Source organism: Ambystoma mexicanum, chromosome 12, assembly GCF_040938575.1.
Source record: "Ambystoma mexicanum isolate Mex_15411 chromosome 12, UKY_AmexF1_1, whole genome shotgun sequence".
NCBI lineage: Eukaryota > Metazoa > Chordata > Amphibia > Caudata > Ambystomatidae > Ambystoma > Ambystoma mexicanum.
Genome location: NC_090936.1, coordinates 358964429 through 358986174, shown reverse-complemented (window position 1 = coordinate 358986174; position 21746 = coordinate 358964429). Strand labels below are relative to the sequence as shown.

Below are 21746 nucleotides of genomic sequence, written 5' to 3'. Positions count from 1 at the left end.
TGAAACTCTGACCAAGGCTCTTTGGGCCAGCATTCAGGATGGGTCTCACACCTATAAACAGTGTGATATATTGAGTGGGCACCTCACTCCTTGGAGCATAGTATCAACCGTTGCTGGTAATCTCACAACTGAATGTACAGTTTCACTCTTGGTCATCTCAGTGACCCATGTATATTAATGGAGTCAGTCTCCCATCTGGGAAGACAATTATATTTCTGTTAAAACACTCCGAATTGTCACTCCAGTTTTCTCGATCTATAGATCCATACCATATTCATTCAATGTGTGTGCAGGGGTGATAACTTGTGTCTGAGAGAGCTCATTCTTTCATTCAGGAGAGATATAGGGGTAACAACCCCCTGTATGTGGGATCAGGCTCATTTTGCCCCATGGCCCCTCCAGAAGGAGTGAGCAGGTTTTAAGACCCTGCTGATTCTGCTATCCGACAGGCTCGAGCCTTCAATCCCTTGCCCCATCATGGCTCCCAACATCCTGAGCGGCAGCTTATGGACAGCAGGCAGCTCCGGACATGCCTGTTGCCAATTGAATGTAGACATATCTACTATTTAGACACTGGGAGAGAGCCATGAATCCACATTGGTGGTGAAGAAGCACTCAACATACAGAGCAGGATGGTATAGTGTTGCAGTCCTGACAATTCTGAGCATGTGAGCAGTAGGCTGGATCAGTGCTGTCCCATAAAAGGTGTAGAAGCCTCTGTGAGAAGTGGCAGTACTTTCCCAACGGTGAGAAGTGTAGTATTTTCACAGTGCTGCTACATTCTGAGTAATTCCATCCCTTTAAATATATGAGCTCTTGCATAATCACGATAGTGTTGAGATATTCTGATGATGACAGACTTGCTCAATAGTTCTGGTTCTGTATCATTAAATGTACTTCAGATCTTTAGAGTATCGGAAGGATAGCTCAGGGGCAACGTGCTCGCCTTGGAAGCAAGCCGACACAGAGCAACACAGGTTCGATCCCTTGGTTCGCGCAACACAGGTTCACTCCCTCGGTCCGCACAACACAGGTTCGCTCCCTCGGTCCACGCAACCAAGGTTCGCTCCCACAGTCCGCGCTTAGAAACCTCTGGGTAGTACACGCATTATAAATAACCAATTAAAATAAAAAGAAATACATCTGTTGAGAAGTGCCGGGGCCTTGTCAATAAGAGTGTGGCAGCTCAAATGAGAGGTGCTGATGTTGTCCCATCAAAAGTATAGCAGCCCCACTAAGATGAACTAGCATTTCCTCAACAAAAGCATAGTATTATCGCTGAGAAGATTCAACAATTATAGAAGCCCTGTTACAGCAGTACTATCCCATCAAGAGTATAGCCAGCTAACTGAGGAGTACCAGCATTGCCCCATTTCAAATATGGCCGCTCTACTAGAAAGTGCTGGCTCATACGCCTCCGCTCCCCGCCCATAGCATTCACCCTCACCACGTGCACACTCAGAGACATGCAAACAGTCTCATTTGCCCTCTCCCTGCCCCTGCTCCCTGCCCCCTCCCTCGCTTTGCATCTGTACCTCCATTTCTAAAAATCCTTCTGGGTTGGGTGTACCTCTACATCTGTTCACCCCTCTTGCCAAGAGGGGTGCACAGATGTACAAATACACCAAACCCAAAACGATTTTTAGAAATTGAGGCACAGACTTGTTTTGCATCTGTGCCTCCATTTCTAAATATCCTTCTGCATTGGGTGTACCTCTACATCTGTTCACCCCTCTTGCTAAGAGGGGTGCACAGATGTACAAATACACCCACCCAAAACGATTTTTAGAAATTGAGGGACAGACTTATTTTGCATCTGTGCCTCCATTTCTAAAAATCGTTTTGGGTTGGGTGTACCTCTACATCTGTGCACCCCTCTTGGCAAGAGGGGTGAACAGATGTAGAGGTACACCCAACCCAGAAGGACTTTTAGAAATGGAGGTACAGACTTGTTTTGCATCTGTGCCCCCATTTCTAAAAATCGTTTTGGGTTGGGTGTACCTCTACATCTGTGCACCCCGGTGCACAGATGTAGAAGTATACCCAACACAAAACGATTTGTAGAAATTAAGGGACAGATGCAAAGCAAGAGCCTCTTGCTTTGAATCTGTCCAACAATTTCTAAACAACGTTTTTCCCCGGCTTTTACCCGGGCCGCCAGAGAGAGAGACAGTCTGGATGGAACAAAGGGCCATCCATACTGCGTCTCTTCTCTCTGGCCCAGGGGTGGGGGAGGCTCAGCCCTGACTTCATTCTGCCGGGGGGGGGCCCCGCAGCCCCCCATACTCGGCGCCCCTGCCTGCTAGAATGTTGCCCGACCCGATGAGTGGTCGCTCATTTGGGCGGTCACATCCATGACCGCAGACCAGCTTGACTCCACCGGCATGAGAGCCAGGTCCACAAACGTCTTGGTAGATCCAGGGCCCTGATTGTTATTCTTGGGACCCAGATCAACTGGATAGTTTGAGAAACAATAATAATAATGATTGGTTATTTATAACGCACTTACTACCCAACGGTTTCTAAGCGCGCATCAGGGGATTGAACCTGTGTTGCTCTTCGTCGTCTTGCTTACAAGGCGAGCGCGTTGCCCCTGAGCTATCCAATGCTAAAATAAAGAAGGTATGGTGGGGGCAATCCAGACAATTGTAAAGTATTAAACTGGATGTGTTTAAAGGGCAACTTCTTAGTGTACCCCATGGGCTACATACAAGACAACCACACTAATAATAATAATAATAATTTGGCATTTATATAGCGCTACGACCCCTCGGGCATCTGAGTGCTGCTTATTATTACCCATGGTTTGTGGTGCTCATTTATCGACCTCGGAAAATTGAAAGGCTGAGTTTGGCCCTGCCAGGATTCGAACCTGCATCAGCAGGCTCTGCACAGATGTCAAAGCGAGCAGATGTCACTTTCCAAGACATATAGTTTGCATGTGTCTTGAGGCCCTAATTGTTCTCGTGGTCCAATCACTGATAAAGCCGGCCAAGAGTGAGATGGCCCCTCTATTCCTGAAGTTTTCCACATTGTGCATACACATTATTCCATGTGCGTTATGAGCCACTAAGAATGGAAATACATTGGGGTGGGCAGGATCGAGCATTAGCACCGGGCACTGGTCACTAGTCATTTAATTGCCAGGCGATAAAAAAATATAGTTGACTCAATTCAAGATGTTATCACTTCAGAAGCAGCCTCTCTGCCAGTGAATGCTGTGCATGTTTGTAAAGGCACTGGAGCTGCCTCCGAACAAACCTAGCTATTGGGGCACTAAAATATTTAATGTGTTCACATGCTGTGTGGGCCGATACAAGGTGACAAGTATACCCACTTGTGCCTAATGCCACCTTGTCAATCTTTACAAGATTCCAGTGATCTGAAGGTGTTCCTTGCAGTGTGTGACTGCTTCAGACAGACCTGTGGGGTTATTTGCATTGTGGTTTGTTTTATCAATCATAAACTCAGGACTATGTCTACCAGAATGCATCTAAAGCTGTATGACGCGCAATAGCTTTAAGATACTTCTCCGTCCCCCTCCACTTGGCCCCTTTTGTCTCACCAACACGTGTGCGCTGTGATCTAGGTTATTAAAGTCACCTCTCCTTCCCAGCCTGTTGCCATGTCACCAGTGCTGTAAGTGCTATGCAAAATCGGGGGAGGAGAGCTCCAACAAGGAGTTGTGGCTAAAGCGGGTGCAGCCCTTACAACAAATACATCATGGAATCCTGCAAACGTGTATTTAGGGTCACTTCGCATTGTATTAGGTCGTCTTGTTTGCATACAGTCTGCATATTGTAAATAAATCTCTGGCTCGATTTGTAAATAAATCGATCTATAAATAAATCACTATCTCATTATAAAAACCATTCAACCTGTGTATAAACCACTCGTGTAAATAAATCACCACGAGAAAGGAGAGGGGGAATAGCACCAATGTGGGGTTCTGGCTGTTTTGCATAAAATCAAAGAGCCATTTGGAAATGTAAGAATCAGAATAGATGTGTTATATTTGACAACTATTCCTATGAAAGTGAATCAAGCATGGACCCCTTCAGGGCACATAATGCACAGCGCATCAGTCAAGGTGGTCATTTTATGTATCACAACACTCGCCTGCACAGTGAAATGTCTGAACATCACAAGACTTGTATATTCAGTTGGACAGCACGCGTTTACATGTTTCCATTCACAGCTTGCAAATCTAGCCTTGGTCCTTGCACCTCTCAGTGACCGTGAGTTTTGCACTCTGGAGCGGACGCTCGGGAGAGTTAAAGAGGGAGACCAGCAGCGCTCCAGCTCTGGAGTAGAAGACTGCAGGGTCTACACCCCGCCCACTTAAAGTCCTGCCTATCTCTGATTCTGTGCCATAACCTCTAGGCAGAGGCAGATTCAACACTCGCCAGGCAGACACACGGCAAATGGGCCCCTGTGCCCTGCCCCACCGCTTCCCAGTCTCTCAGATAGATGCAGACCCAGCTCCTACTCCACCTTTACATTTCCTCCATTTCTGTGCCAGTGGAGAAAAGGTCGGAATGGGCCATAAAATGATCTCGGTACCAATGAAAAAGTGTCCCACAGTCGCAAATGGCTAATCATTCCTTTTGTAATACTGTTTGAAAAGTACCCAAGCAGGAGTTTTTGTTGATAAAATGTGATGCAAATTGTGCCTTTTAAAGAATATGTATTCAGCATCAGTGGTCAAACTACTAGCGCCTAGTGAAGTAACTCATCAAACTGACCCACGTTAGCCAAAAGGTGCCCCACTTTGACCCAAAAATCTATCCCACAGCATCAAGTTGCGTTTTTGGTTCAGCCGTGGGCCTATTGCCCTATAGGCCAGTCCGAGCATGAGTGGAGAGTAGGTGCGGCAGACGTGCCTCACACAAGGAACGAGGAGCTGTCCTGGCCACTGGGCCTGTACTTATCAGAGGTGCTGATGGCCATGGTCTGCACTCTGTAAATCTTCCTGAAGGTGCAAAGAAGAGAGAAGTTTGTTTCTGCAGCATCAGATCACATAGGCAGCCCGGAAAACCAAGTGTTACTCCTGTCTCTCCCTTCCTCCCTGCTTGCTTGCATTGCACACTTCACCGACACATGTTGCTGTGACCTAGGCACTGGATGGTTTAATGGCCCGGCCCCACACCCATCCTTTGGGGCCCTGTCCTGATTTCTCCTTTCTAGCCCGCGCTGCACCATTCCCCCTCTCCTAGTTCACTGGGGCTGGGTCGATTATCTCATTCCCCTGGGGCACACTACCCTTTTCTAGGCATCTGTATACCACCCTAAAGCACCCCCCAACGCCCTGTTCCTGACCTTGGGTGTTACTTTGGCTGGTCCCACAACTTCAGTCCCTTGGGGCACGGGCCCAGATTTTTCTGTCCAAGCTGCACCCCTTCACTATCTGTTCCCGGACCTTAGGGGTTTCCTTCCACAGGAAAACCTGGCACATGGAAATATTGCAGTACTCCAGTACTCCACAGTAGGGCACACTACTCATCAACTCTATTCCTCTGCAGCAGCAAATATCATGTATGTCCCAAGAGAAAATGTTGTGCCTGATAGAAACACCTAATAGACAACAGACACAAAGGAGATAGTGAGCGCAGTGTATTGTGTCCTCTCTAAACAAAATGGCCATGTAAATCGTTTCCCAAGTAATGCCAGTTTTAAATACTGTGCCAGGAGACATAGCGCTTGTTTGACACTAAAGTGTCCCTTTAGTGGTGAATATCCCATAGCTGCTAGTTATATTCCAAGATCCCTTTCCCTTACTCTGTGGTGTCTTGGTTCTACTTAAATATGCCCTTGTAATGCGTAAAACACCGCCCATTTCTGGGGTGTAATGCAAAATGATGCAAGGGTGAGAGATCCTGCAAAATGTGCCAATAGGCCCCCGATATTCTTTTAACCCATGCCGTTCCTGCTCAAACTTAAATGTGAACGCCACCTGGGCACAAAATGTTGTAGGATTTTTAAATATGATGTAGGAACATGTATTGGCCAATAACAATACCTCATTACGTGAGGGAGGAGTTAGTGCCGAAAGAAGTAAGCTCAACATATTGCAGTTTCTAGCAGGACTTGTGCGTGCATTTCTGCCTCCTCAGACGCAGTGTCATATTGGCATAGCCCCTCCTCATCATTGACCCAGGGTTTAGATTTGCTGCTTGCGGAGCCAAATGACATTTTCATCATGATCAGGAATAGTGATAGTGCCCATATCCCCAGGCACAGTCATCACCAGTTTCCACATGCACAGTAAGATGTATCACCAGCTTCCGCATGCACAGTAAGATGTATCACCCGCTTCCACATGCACAGTAAGAGGAATAACCAGCTTCCAAATGCACAGTAAGATGTATCACCAGCTTCCACATGCACAGTAAGATGCATCTCGAGTTTCCACATGCACAGTAAGATGCATCACCAGCTTCCACGTGCAGAGTAAGATGCATCTCCAGTTTCCACATGCACAGTAAAATGAATCACCAGCTTCCACATGCACAGTAAGATGTATCACTAGCTTCCACATGCACAGTAAAATGAATCACCAGCTTTCACATGCACAGTAAGATGTATCACCAGCTTCCACATGCACAGTATGATGCAGCTCCAGTTTCCACATGCACAGTAAGATGTATCACCAGCTTCCACATGCACAGTATGATGCATCTCCAGTTTCCACATGCACAGTAAGATGTATCACCAGCTTCCGCATGCACAGTAAGATGTATCACCCGCTTCCACATGCACAGTAAGAGGAATAACCAGCTTCCAAATGCACAGTAAGATGTATCACCAGCTTCCACATGCACAGTAAGATGCATCTCGAGTTTCCACATGCACAGTAAGATGCATCACCAGCTTCCACGTGCAGAGTAAGATGCATCTCCAGTTTCCACATGCACAGTAAGATGAATCACCAGCTTCCACATGCACAGTAAGATGTATCACTAGCTTCCACATGCACAGTAAGATGAATCACCAGCTTTCACATGCACAGTAAGATGTATCACCAGCTTCCACATGCACAGTATGATGCAGCTCCAGTTTCCACATGCATAGTAAGATGCATCACCAGCTTCCACACGCACAGTAAGATCTACCACCAGTTTCCACATGCACAGTAAGCTGCATCACCAGCTTCCACATGCACAGTAAGATGTATCTCCAGTTTCCACACGCACAGTAAGATGCATCACCAGCTTACACATGCACAGTAAGATGTATCTCCAGTTTCCTCATGCCTAATAGCAGAGGCGTTGCTAGAAGGGGGCAGAGGGGGCTATAGCCCCAGGTGTTTTGGTTGTAGCCCCGTGTTGAAGCTCATGAGCTACAACCAGAGGCTAGCTAGCCCTGAGTCCCAACAGTCCCGATATCAGCATAGCCCGGATCTTTTCCAGACCTAGCAACACTCCTGCCTAGTAGTGTATGCTGGCAGTTTGAAGAAGCCCACTATGAAATATTCCAGATTGCTACATACCAATTAACTGGTTTTGCCGATTTCACTCCTCAAACTATAGCTATTGAGAGTCGTGCATGCTGCAATATATGGTGCTAATGTGATGTGACCCACTTAACAGGCTGTGCCAGTTGCTCTGGCCCATACACTTCGTTTCCCAGTTTCCACATGTCCAGTACGTATGGAGCTGCTTGCCCAGCCACGTCTGTAGCAATACGTCCATCCAAGTTACATCTACATTGACAGAAGGGTTGTAGGTGAAAGGGTCGAATTAAAAGAGTCAAAATACAATTGTTTCGAATCAAAAGGACCGAAAACCAAAAAATCGAATGCATTTTTTTGGTCCCCCCCCAAACCTACTTTTTGCCCAAAAACCACATTTTTTACCTATACTAAGCCCCCCCCCAAAAAAATACATTTAAAAAAAGGCATTCGATCCTTTTTTTTTTCGATCCTTTTCAGTCGAACGTATTGTATTCAACGCTTTTTCATTCGACCGTTTGACTGGACACCTGACAGAAGCATACGTGTAAATGTAATTAAAGAGGGAGCCATGTTTTAGTCCACTGGCTCGGCAGGCTCATTGGGAATTTCCATGGCATCCTGTTAGCCAATCAAGCTCTACTACCTCAGCGCCACGATGCCTAAACAGCGCCACAATGCCTAAGGGCTGATGTGCACTTTAATAATACGAATACATAAATAAATAAATACCTAGCGTTGTATCTCTTTGTATTGTCCACTTTAACAGGTGACAGACTGAGTTTGCTACTGTACTAGAGAACTTTTATACCACAAGCTAATGTTTTCCAAGGGCATTTAGATATCAATATTCACTGGTGCGTCAGACGGAAGAGTCAAAGGGAAGTGTAATGCCTTCACACCTCCGTTTCAACAATCTGCCCCATTTTGGAGCATTGGCGCGGCGAAGAAACCTGAGACCGAGTTCGGAGCTCCACTGTGTTCACCTCCACCATCTCGTCAGACCGTTTTGTTTCATGCCTACATAAGATTTTCATGCCGGCGTAAAACAAATGGATTTCTATGGAAATCTCATTGGTTTGGGGCCTGCTCTAAGCTAAGTGGAATCCATTTGCAAAATGGATTCCATTTTGCAAATGGATTCAGCCTTCTGCTGAGCTTCTTTTTCAGGCAGCGTTTACTTGTGCGTGAGACAGTGAGGAAAATGGAATAGTAGAAGCAAGTTCGCCTCGCTTGTATGGTTTCCTTTTCCCCTCTGCCTCGTGAAGATTGGACATTGCATGCAGGGGTCTCAATAGCTTGCAACCGTTGGCGTTGGTGGTTACATTTGAATGTTCTGCTTTATACTTCTCCTCCATGCCGTGAGTGGGCGTGAGCATGTGCAGTGAGTGCTGGGCAGACTGCTCCTGACTGACTCTGAAGAGCTGCCTGGCTTTCCCCAAATAGAAGTTCAGGGCACTTTATGCATAGGGCATCTGCCCTCTTTGTCTTTGCTTTGTGCCAGAATAATTCCAGTTTCCAAAGTCCAAAAAACAAATGTTCCTTTTTTTTCAGAAACAACATTCCAGACTGGGTCCCTGAAACGCCCCGGTTCTTCAAGGCAGCTGCCCAGTAACCTCCGGATTCTTCAAAATTCCCTGTCGTCCGGCTTTAATCCCGAGGGTATTTACGTGTGACGGCCTGCGTCGTGAAGAGAGAAATGCCCGAGCTGCCAAGGACAGCCACAGCTTCCCTTTGTGATCACTGCGAGGACAGGCAGCTGTGGGCGTCTTTTCTGTTCCATGGTCACGTCCAATCCAGTGTAGACCACTAAGAGTCGCGCCAACTGCACTGATGCTCAGAAAGCGAGAAGCCAATAGGAATGGTTTCTGCTGCCACCCACATGACGTTGGAAGCCAGTGCTCAGAAGATTCTCTGCAGTTAACAAGTATTATTCAGCATTTATTAAAGAAAAGGACCTAGAGCCAAAACACAAAGACCTTTGCAGACAAATTCCAGTGACTTGTGTAATCCACTCAGTCGATGAATATGTAAAGGCTTGATTTTTCAGCTTTTTTGTATATTATTTTGTTTAAAACTTTGAAATCTAAAATATCAAATATAGCTATGTACAGGCACAGACTTGTATTTAAATGCTTGCAAGTCAGGACACTCCTTTTACCATGGAACCAAGTTTATGAATGTTCCCGCTACACAACAGCCGGTCACAATCTTATCTTGTGTTTGTGAATTGTATCTTTTCTTTCAAAGCAAATTTTAAATTAAGTTCTACTTACAAATCTTGAGTTATAGTAACCCACATAATGTCCATAAAAGAGCCGGGAAGAGACATTTCACACAAAGCAATGGGCCTCATTACAAGTGTTGCAGAAAGGCAACAATGGCGCCGGTAGTGCTACCCGTGCGGTTGTTACCTCTCTGCAACATTACGAGTTCTGCTTACCGGTGCCGGACTGCACAAGTGGTCTGACCAGGCGTGCAAACCGGCACCCGCGAGCAGAACTCGTGATTGCACCGGCACCGTTATAAACGGTGCCGGTGCAACCATGCTCCCGACCTCCATTCTGCAGAATGGGGATCGGGAGGCCAGCCATCCCGACACACGCGAATGGGCAATTACTGGCCCATTCAACTCGTGATGGGGCGTTAATGGCCCATTCGTGGTTGCCGGGGCCGGTAGCGAGTTTGGCGGTACCGCCAAACTCAGAATGAGGCCCAATGTCTCGTATCTTTAATTGCTTCTGCGGCCTGATATCTGGCAAGGCGCTAGTCTACATAGACATCACAGTGGCCTAGGAAGTCCTGGCTTTTTCTGTGTGACTGCATACAGAAATTTGTGACAAAGATCTGTTCGCCATTTTGTGATTCAGAATACCCCCCACCCCTAATGATGCTAGGGTGTTCTAGGTCTATATAGCCCAGTTTCTAGGCACTCTTATTGAGCTGAAGTGAGCAGCCTTAATCCTCAATAGAGATAGCGCCAGGTGGACTGACAGCCTATTCACATCTGCATGGCTGCACTCATGTAGTTCTCACAAGTAATGACTCATGGGATAACGGTAAGAGTCATCAAAAGCGATTATCCAAGGCTTATGAAAACAAAGGACCTGAGATAGTATGTACAAAAAAGAAGTCTGACCGCAAATAACTTTCATGAAAACAAAGGGAAATGTCAGAAAACAAAAAAAACGTGTATGTTATGTCTTTACAGATCGAACTGTCAGCCCATCTGTGTCTTTACAGATCGAGCTGTGGGCAGGGTGCTGTGTCTTTACAGATCGAGCTGCCAGCCCAGGGTGCTGTGTCTTTACAGATCTGGGCTGTGTCCTTACAGATCGAGCTGCCAGCCCAGAGTGCTGTGTCTTTACAGATCGAGCTGTGGACAGGGTGCTGTGTCTTTACAGATCTGGGCTGTGTCTTTACAGATCGAGCTGCCAGCCCAGGGTACTGTGTCTTTACAGATCTGGGTTGTGTCTTTACAGATCGAGCTGCAAGCACAGGGTACTGTGTCTTTACAGATCTGGGCTGTGTCTTTACACATCGAGCTGCCAGCCCAGGGTGCTGTGTCTTTACAGATCTTGGCTGTGTCTTTACAGATTGAGCTGCCAGCCAAGGGTGCTGTGTCTTTACAGATCGAACTGCCAGCCCAGGGTGCTGTGTCTTTACAGATCGAGCTGTGTCCTTAAAGATCGAGCTGCCAGCCCAGTGTGCTGGGTCTTTACAGATCGAGCTGTGGGCAGGGTGTTGTGTCTTTACAGATCTGGCCTGTGTCTTTACAGATCAAGCTGCCAGCCCAGGGTACTATGTCTTTACAGATCTGGGCTGTGTCTTTACAGATCTGGGCTGTGTCTTTACAGATCGAGCTGCCAGCCCAGGGTGCTTTGTCTTTACAGATGGAGCTGCAAGCCCAGGCTGCTGTGTCTTTCCAGATCTGGGCTGAGTCTTTACAGATCGAGCTGCCAGTCCAGGGTGCTGTGTCTTTACAGATCTGGGATGTGTCTTTAAAGCTCGAGCTGCCAGCCCAGGGTGCTGTGTCTTTACAATCTGGGTTGTGTCTTTACAGATCGAGCTGCCAGCCCAGGGTACTGTGTCTTTACAGATCTGGGCTGTGTCTGTACAGATCGAGCTGCCAGCCCAGGGTGCTGTGTCTTTACAGATCTGTGCTGTGTCTGTATGGATCGAGCTGCCAGCCCAGGGTGCTGTGTCTTTACAGATATGGGCTGTGTCTTTACAGATTGAGCTGCCAGCCCAGGGTGCTGTGTCTTTACAGATCGAGCTGCCAGCCCAGTGTGCTGTGTCTTTCCAGATCGAGCTGTGGGCAGGATGCTGTGTCTTTACAGATCTGGTATGTGTCTTTACAGATCGAGCTGCCAGCCAAGGGTGCTGTGTCCTTACAGATCTGGGCTGTGTCTTTACAGATCGAGCTGCCAGCCCAGAGTGCTGTGTCTTTACAGATATGGGCTGTGTCTTTACAGATCGAGCTGCCAGCCCAGGGTGCTGTATCTTTACAGATATGGGATGTGTCTTTACAGCTCGAGCAGCCAGCCCAGGGTGCTGTGTCTTTACAGATTTGGGCTGTATCTTTACAGATCGAGCTGCCAGCCCAGGGTGATGTGTCTTTACAGATCTGGGCTGTGTCTTTACAGATCGAGCTGTCAGCCCAGGGTGCTTTGTCTTTACAGATCGAGCTGCAAGCCCAGGGTGCTGTGTCTTTCCAGATCTGGGCTGAGTCTTTACAGATCGAGCTGTCAGCCCAGGGTGCTTTGTCTTTACAGATGGAGCTGCAAGCCCAGGGTGCTGTGTCTTTCCAGATCTGGGCTGAGTCCTTACAGATCGAGCTGCCAGTCCAGGGTGCTGTGTCTTTACAGATCTGGGATGTGTCTTTAAAGCTCGAGCTGCCAGCCCAGGGTGCTGTGTCTTTACAGATCTGGGCTGTGTCTTTACAGATCGAGCTGCCAGCCCAGGGTGATGTGTCTTTACAGATCTGGGCTGTGTCTTTACAGATCGAGCTGTCAGCACAGGGTGCTTTGTCTTTACAGATCAAGCTGCAAGCCCATTGTGTTGTGTCTTTCCAGATCTGGGCTGAGTACTTACAGATCGAGCTGCCAGCCCAGGGTGCTGTGTCCTTCTGGGGGCAGGGTTGCTATGAACATCTGGTGGCTGCTTAAAGCTGCCATGCATGCACATAAGCTGATGGTTGCACATCACATGCATGTACGCCAGGGGTCAAGTCCTAACAAAAAAAGTGGGGCCTCATTAACATACCAACTGAATGTGGTGCCACCAGAAATAAAAAACATCAAGACTCCCTCTGAAAAAAGTGGGGGGACTCAGTCCACCCACGTGTACCCTCGACTTGAGCCCTGATGTACGCTCTACAGTTACCTTTAAAACAGCCTACAAAATGGTGTATAATTCATTAGCACTTAACAGGGGATTTAGGCGGATGCTATTTTGAAAATCTCGTGGCTATATAGCGGATTTACCAAAAAAAGAAAACAACTTGATGCATAAGTAACGCAAAGCATTTCGCCCTGGAAATACTGTATTGTCAGTAGTTGAGGTTCCTACGAGGAGCTGCAATAATACGTCACTTTAGCAGTCTACTACAGAATGTGTCTTTAGATTGTCTGTTGCCGAGTGATTTGTGGGTACATATTTCTCCTAATAACGCATGTGTTAACGTTCCTGAAAGACACCTGAGAATGAGGTGCAAAGTAATGACTTGTTCATTCCTTTCTTGGTGAACCCCAAAAGAAGCATTATTATTACCAGGAGAAGTTTTCATTGAAGTGTATGATTTCTGTGCCATGTTGGGGAGGTGCGGGAAAGGAGGAGATAAAAACTGTGAAACAATTGGACTTTGAAATATGGGGTTTGGTCACTCTACCAGTGTTTGTGGAAGGTTTGGAGCCGATTTAGTAGAATCCCAGCAGCTCCTCACAGTAATAATAACCCCATAACTGCTGAAGGCTTTTTTTGTGCAGTAGTAAGGTCAATTAATGCTGAATGCGGTAGGAAGGTGCATGCCGCATTCTTAGCACTGGGAACATAGTGCCAAAAATGTACACCCTTTCACAGCAATTGAGGGGTTAAAGAGAAACGTTTCCTTACAAATCTCCAAGCAACAGAAAAATGAAAGACAATGGACCTCATTACAAGGTTGGCGGTACACCTGCCGGCAGTTGACGGGTTGCCGCCAACCCTGTAACACTGTTTCCCGCCTGACATCCTGATGCTACAGCGACATCATAGGCAGCAGCGTAACCAGCACTGTTAGTAACGGTGGCGGTGCTTCAGTGCAAAGCCTGCCGGTAGGGCCCTGAACTCCCGGCAGGTCAGGCTACCGGACGTTCTGTGCCCCTACTGGTAGACTCTTAGTTTGGCAGTCCAGAAGGGGTGCTGGTACATTGCTACCGACACCTTTATTTCCAGACCGCCAAGCTTGTAATGAGGCCCAATGTATTGTATTGTAGAAAGCTATGCGGATTTATTTCCTGTGCCTGACTGGAAACGTTTCTGACTAATAAGTCTTTTCAGTTACGAAAGCCTACAAATACATTATTTTATCAGTCAGTCGGTCTACAGGACCTTGACTCTTTCTCCCCATAACTCCACCCTTGGTCATTCTGCTCTGGAGTTTCCAGAAACAACCCTATGTGTATACATCCATTTTTTACAGACCATCATGTTTATTATGAATTTGCAACAAAAAGCAAACAAATATGCTGCAAACATTAGAAAATTACGCTAAAAAGGAGCCAAGTTTGAAATGTTGCCAATCTGCCACTCTTTTTAGTTGGTCTAGAGCACAATTCGATGCTGATTTTGGCTTGCCAACGCTCACATGGCCAGTTTTCCAAAACCCCAAACATGATTGAAATCAAAGAACTGCAAGAGCTACAATCAGGAGGCACAATAAGAACATCGGCAATGGTTTTCTAGAATGTCAGTAGCTACATATTGCCAATTAAATGACCCATAAATGCTGCAATCTTTGCATATTTCTGCAGGTGCTGCTGTGAAATGTAAAAACGAATGCTACTAATATCCGGGGGGGGTCTGCGTTTAGAATATTTTCAGAGATTTGTCAAATGGGTGAAAAGTTATAGCGATCCAAAAAATTATCTTTGAGTGGGCAATGCCAGTCAACCAGAACTACAGAGCAATACCCAGCTCTTAGTGTGCAATAGAACAAGATTTAAGAAGAACCCAGCCCAAAAAGAGCGCACATCGTCTGCGTCATTTACCATCATTTCTGAACTCGGGCTCCCCACCCTCCGCCGCACAACAGTGAATGCTTGAGGACGATGGTAAACCAAAGGTTGGGAGTTGCAGCTTTTTCTAACCTTACTTTGTCAGTGAGAACACAGTTGAAAATTGAAGCGGCTCAATACATATGTATTTGCATACTTTGCGCGCGATAATCTTTCAAATGTTTGCAGCTCATATCTCCCATTACTATCTCACTTCCATTTGAAAAGTTAGTAGGAGGCATGGGCAAGTTTCAGATATTCACAAGCATTGACAAACCCAACAGTTTGGGATTTTGTGTAGGCATGGGATATTCGTTTGTCAAGCACTGACAAAATGGTATACTACCTGGCCATAAAACGGCAAAAGAGGGAAAATGCCAAGAGTACCCTGGCCATATGATAGACGTGCCAATACACAAGTCAAAATCGTTGACTTGCCAACGCTTGTTTTCTATCTTCTTCAGTTAAATGATTTTATTCAATTTTTCTAATGTAACCAAGGCTTATTTTTAACAGGACTTCATTTTGAGGACACATACACCACTTATAAATCAAGTGTTTGAAGGCACACATAATCAAGGCATTTTCATTACATCAGTAGTGCAGCTACTGATTTAATAAAACAGCAGCAAATAATGTTTTACAGCATTTACAGCAGCAAATAAGACATTAACTCTCAGAAGATGGCTTTGAAGTAACAATGGAAGGCCATTTACAGATCACAGTTTGATGTTACTTCATGATAGAGCTACCTCAAAGAGGTCCGAGGAGGATGTATTTTGGGCAGGGTGGAGGCAGGAGTGAGAGGAATGGCCGTAGGGATTAGCATAGCCAATAGCAGTCAATGGATGGTGAAATAACTAAAAAACACAAGCTGTGTCCCGCCTCACATCCAAAATTAAGTGCCATCTATAAGACAAAACTAATAAATGATACATGTGACATTTCCGACGGGAAGGGATGCCATTACTGAAATGGCCCTGAGGTTTCTTTTCTTTTTCTCAAACTATCTCTTGTGGGTAGTGCCGCATCAAACCACTGGGTGGCAGCATAACGCAAAGCATGGGAATCAATAACAGTCAGCAATCCGCGAGCCATAGTCAACAGGTAAGATTCGTTAAAAAATATAGATATATATGGAGTGTTCCTCAGGCCTGGAGCGCATTTCAGTACGTGGTGAGTGTTGAATTGCTGATCAAGAGCAGGGCCAGTCTTCCTGATGTGTTCCTAACAATTGGGTGGCCTTCCACAACTGTGCTCCAGTAAAATCCAGTGAGGAAGCACTAGCTATTCTGATTCACCACTGGTTGCTTTCTAAATTGGAGATCAGAATTATTTATCTGCAAGGAAATTGCCTTAGCGGCCAAGTTTATAAGATTAAAAAAAGAATACCATTACATGTACTTCCCAGAATGTGCAGTTGCTTTTCTGTTGCTTCTAAAGTTTCGGCTAGCTGCTGCTCAGATCTGACTGCATAGGATGGGCTTTTTCGGGGTTGACATTGAAATGGCAAGCCGTTGTCTGGCACTTTCCTTGTCTTATGTTGCTTTGACATAGTGAGCAACGTGTGCAGGATAGCCGAAGGTATACCGATAGACAGCATCACTTAAATCAAACCTGTTATTTGTATCATCATCCCAAATCCAGCACTATTACCCATGTGGGCCCCTCTCCCTTTCTCTCTATTCCCTTAAACCTTTTGGAACATGTGGGACCTGATTCACAGAAGCGTTTTATAATGGTGCAATCCCATAGGAAAACTTTATGTGAATCAGCCCAATTATACTCTGTGTGCAGAGGCATTTGAAGCAGCCTGGCTGTCACCCATCTACAGAGTTCAACGGTTATATATATCCTTTGAAGAATGCAGGTATGTGCCTCAGTACCATTGTCCATGGGCCCTCATATAACCACATGTGTTGTCTTCCAGCGGCCAATCGTGTGTTCCCAGCAATCATGTGCCAGCTTTATAAGGCGCCCTTGGGTGCAGGGCCACTGCATGGAAGTCAGGCCAGCAATGTATTGTATCGGGCTATTAGGGGACCATGGCAACTGGCTCATTTATCATCCAGTACCTTTTCTACTGGACCCCTTGAGGTCATGAATCCCTCCAAGGGGAGACCAATATTTTTATGTACAGCACACTTTATTTTAATGTTTGCAAAGGGTCAGAGTGGGACACGCAGGAACGTTTAAGGACTCTTTTCTGCAACTGGCGGAAATAGGCACGCTTGTGTTTTTGTTTCCAGGCCACACGCCATAGTGGCACAGCATTGGTCTAAGTATGGAGGGGACAGAGTGTAGCCACACGTAACAGGAGCCTTGTGTTTATGGCTGGTAACCCACTTCGTGCATAAAAGCAGGGAATCATTTCAGAAAGAAATGTAATTTCGGATGCTGATTGCTGTGCGTCACTGATATTAAAGTGGGCTGGGCGTGTTAACATAGAGCCTGGAAAAAGATGCAGTGACCAGTGAATGGGGGAATGGTCGAATTCCTTCAAGCTCAGGGCTATATCATCTGGTAAAGTCCATGAGTTCACAGGCGAGGAAAGCTTAAGGGCTCGGGCCCTGACCATGAGTTCACAGGCGAGGAAAGCTTAAGGGCACAGGCCCTGACCATGAGTTCACAGGCGAGGAAAGCGCAAGTGCTCATGCCCTGCACATGAGTTCACAGGCGAGGAAAGCGTAAGGGCCCGGGCCCTGTCCATGAGTTCACAGGCGAGGAAACCTTAAGGGCTCGGCCCTTTCATTTAGGTAGTCAACCCGCTGAGTTTTCATTTAGTACAACGCGTCGTGTGAACATGTTTCCCCCAGTAACAAAAGCAAAGCAAATATAGTAAGTGTGGAAAACGAAAGATCATTCTCGAATGAAGCTGCTTTCGTGCTGCTGGGTCAAGGGTCAAGGGTGTGCATCTGAAAATGAAGGTGCACTGAGCCTGAGAACTGCAGAGCTATCCGCTCATACTACAGAGCCTTGGACAGCAAGCTGGTGTGACGAGCTGCCTCCAACAGCCTCACAGGAGGGTCAGGCTCACTGAGGGGGTTTCTTTGTGTAGCATATAAGTCAGAGCAGAGAACTGTGGGGGAAGGGAATACTGCGATTGTTTCACTGCCCCATTACTGCCCTCACCAACCCCACCCCAAACACATGGAAACACAACCTTCACAATGGTACGTGTCCCTTTGTGACTGCAAATGGAGCGGTCTCTATGAGACAGCTACGTGTTACTTTGCAAAGCTCCTCTGCTTGGCCTAGGCGTGACTGTAAAAGGCTCATTTCCTTATACTGAATTCTGCAGCACGCCCATATGCACTGCTTTCACCCACTTTCCCATTCACTGTCCCTGCAAATGTTGAGCGTAATTACGTTTTTTCCGACACGAAAGTTATCTATAACTACATGTTCAGTACTTTATGAAATCGAAGAACTGTACCAGTGTTCCATTTATACCACGCCTATTTTTTTAGGGCATCACAACATGCATCTTTATACATTTTGTTACAGTATTTCAATGTGGAGGCCATGGGCTGTTCAAAGGTCACCCCACTATCACACTTCCTATTGTTTCAGTATTCCTGCTTAACATTGTGCAAAATAAAGCTTTGATGTGGCAGAGATAAAATAAATGGAGCATGCGTGTGTGACGCTGCTAAACCAAGATAAGGGCGTGGAGCTGCTTAAAGGGGAAGTTCACTCAAAAATGGTATTGTTTAAAATATTGCCCATAATTAAAAATAGATGTTAACATATTTCTTTTTAAAGTTCCTATGAAAAATAAGCTTCGAAATGTGCCTGAATTTCTTAATTGGAGGCATCCATTTGGTGAGCAGTTACACTTTTAAGTGTAATTTGAATTCTCTGCTGTCCTGCACTGGGAGCTGTAGTTTATTACTGCCGGAGAGCAGAGAATGCAAAATGATCACAGGGCAATGCCATCCCTAACACAACCAGCAAACACTTTTCAGAAAAGTCTGAAAACGTCTGTTCACTGTATTCGGATGGCATTCATGAGAATGCCTGTCCTGTGACATGTGAACAAAGCAAATACGCCTTGGTCATTTAACAGGGCGTGTTTTCCTTGCTCTTAAGAACGGCCTCTTGTGGTCTGGTGGTTAAGGGCTTGCCTGTTCAACCCCTTCACCCGAGTTAAAATTCACACCTGTCTTTTTTATGATGGACCGAATTTTGTTTTTTAAAAAACTATTTTTGATGCACCGTAAAAAAAGACAGGCTGGCACTCGAATCCGGTCCAGTGTTAGAAGGGGTAACCCTTCACAACGACCACAAGAGCCGGCTCTTAAGAGCAAGGCAAACCTTCCTTGTTAAATGAACAGGACGTGTTTGCCTTGTTCACACGTTCACAGGACAGGCTCTCATGAATGCCATCCGAATACAGTGAACACATGCTTTTCAGTGTTGTATTATGATTGCCATTCATAGCGCTCTTTGCCGTGTTGTTTTTCAGCACGACAAACAGCGCTGTGAAAGCAGCTAAGCAATTATACTAAACTAGGGGCCTCTATTTCCTTATCTGTGAAATGGCAATTACAGTGCTCATTGTGTAACAAGTCATTGGAGGCACATTTTGCAGATTATTTTTCAAGGGAACATTAAAAAAAATATGTTAACATACATTTTTAACTCTTGGCAATATTTTTAAACAATACCATTTTTGAGTGAACTTCTTTAATGATCGAGCACCTGCAAAGAAAGGCCGGTCATCTTTGTCATTTCTCGCTTGGACATACCTGCTGCTGCAGGCTTTTAGAAAAGAGATGATATGATGCGCAAAACCTTGAATACAGATGCCAGATTTCAGTATTCCTTTGCTTGAATGCAACATGAAATTCTGTATTATATGTAATTATACTTTCTTTTACTAATGTTATATTTCGAGAACAGGATATGATATATATTTTCTGATTATTGCCATGAATAGCCTATACAAATAAACTCATAGATAAATAAACGTCTCGAAATTTATTGCAACAAGTTAGTGGGCATGATAGCATTGGAGTACCCAATTCAATCAATACTTAATTTAACATGGGGGTACACAGCTGGATGTGCTTATTTTTGCAAAATGAGCCACATTAGGGTACTAACTGTACACATTTGACTTAACAGGTATTTTGCTGTCATGCAGAACAAGCCAATGGGCCTCATTACAAGGTCAGACCTGGCGAGCGGGACGGCACCCACCCGCAGACTTTGACGGAAGCACCGGCACTGTTGCACACAGTGCCGGTACTTCCGTCCTCCCCATTCCCAGGACTCAATGGGAATGGGGAGTTACAATTGCCACCGCCTGACTTACCGGACCACAGGGGCTGTAATGCCCTGGTTATTCCGGCAAGTCAGGCGGAGGTAATTCATCACGAGTCCGGCGGCAGACTGCCGGTTTTACCTGCACGGCTACTGCCGGACTCGAAATGAGGCCCAATGTCTTATAGGGAACAACTTAAACTGTATTTGATCTGTATGTTACCCTAAAGAAGGCACTATATATGAATAAGACATGTTGAAATTCCAATTGACATTACCCACTTGTTTGTCTCTCTTGTCACAGTCCTTGCGTAATGACAGACCTCCCAAACTACCCTTCCCAAAAAGCAGGGCCGCACTAGCTGTCATGACCTTCACCTATGCTGTGTTGTCACTAGTTTGGAATCTTTCCTCTTACATTTTCATAATGCTACAAAGTAACCCTCATCCAATACACAGCCTTTTTTTCATCTGTTCTTGGTGAAGGAGTTTCCTGCTTGTCAGATGAGTATTCATTTATTCAGAAATGGTTAGGATATTTTCTCTTTAGCAGGTGTTACCGTGCTCCCAGCTTTAAAGGTAAATGTGCTAAATTGGGGTAATGCGCTGATATGATATGATATGGCATTTATAACACGCCTATACACAAGTGTTTCAAGGCGCGACGAGGCAAGGGAGGGGGAACAGAAGGAAGACAGACAGCGATACTACTAGGCCAGGTCTCATTCAGAACGTGCAAGTGCATGGGAAGGGGGTACGTGGAGAGTGCAAGGGAGAGGGGGAGGGGAAAGTGCAGTACATGGGATAATAGACTAATAATAATAAGTACAGTACAGCAAGCTGGTGGCAAGTGCAAAGGTAAGTGCGGACATCCAGTGTCAAGTGCTGGTAGAGGGACTGTAGGGATACAGGGACAGTCCCTAGTGCAGGTGTGTGACTAGCGGTGGAGGGACCTGGCCCGAGATCAGAGGGTGGCCAGGTAACCAGTGCAGTTTCAGCCAGGAATTCAGCAGAGAAGAGGAGGAGAAAAAGCAGAAGCAAAGAGAAAGGTTTTGAGGTGCTTCCGGTACCGGAGATGATTCTCCTTAAGTTTCAGTGAGGCAGGGAGGCTGTTCCAGAGGGAGGCCCCAGCCGAAGAGAGAGATCTACCACCAACTCATTGCTTGGAGAAGTGACTGACCCTGAGGGAGTTGGAGGCGGATGAGCGAAGAGCTCGAGCAGGAAGATATTTAGGAAGAGAGAGTTGAAGGTATTGAGGCCCCAGGTCCCAGAAGGCCTTTTTGAACTTAATCCTTGCAGCCACTGGGAGCTAATGCAGAGATTTCAGTCCTGGAGAGATACGATCCCTGGGCTTGAGGCCAAGGACAAGTCTCGCAGTCCTGTTCTGGATAAGTTGCAGAGGGCGGAGAGTAGAGGCAGGAATATTTAGAAAGAGGCTGTTGCAATAGTCCAGCATAGAGAGAACCAGAGCTCTGGAGACAGTGAGCTTCTGGGCGAAGGAGAGGAAAGAAAGAATACCTCTTAGGAGGTGCAGCTGGTACCATGACTTCTTAGTGACGTCAGAGATGTGAGGAGAGAAGGAGAGTGTTGAATCGAAGATGACCACGAGGTTTTTAGCCTCACAGGTGGGGGCAGGAAGAGGGCCAAGAGAGGCCGGCCAGAGAGTGACAGGAAAGGAGGGAACGGGTGTGCCGATGAGGAGAATCTCAGTCTTACTGGCATTAAGGCAGAGATCGTTGGTGGCACACCATTCCTGGATGGCGGACAGACAG

The 21746-nt window shown here is 46.1% G+C and overlaps 1 protein-coding gene across 3 annotated transcripts in view; it reads left to right on the top strand.

The window, feature by feature from the left end:
- RASSF8 (Ras association domain family member 8) overlaps nucleotides 1-19678 on the top strand; it is an 808051-nt gene extending 788373 nt beyond the window's left edge. For all 3 annotated transcript variants that reach the window (XM_069628475.1, XM_069628476.1, XM_069628477.1), the window contains one exon: nucleotides 9005-19678. In XM_069628475.1, the coding sequence (XP_069484576.1) occupies nucleotides 9005-9126 (122 nt within the window). In that variant the 3' untranslated portion in view covers nucleotides 9127-19678. The remainder of the gene's footprint in view (nucleotides 1-9004) is intronic.
- Nucleotides 19679-21746: the final 2068 nt, after the last annotated feature.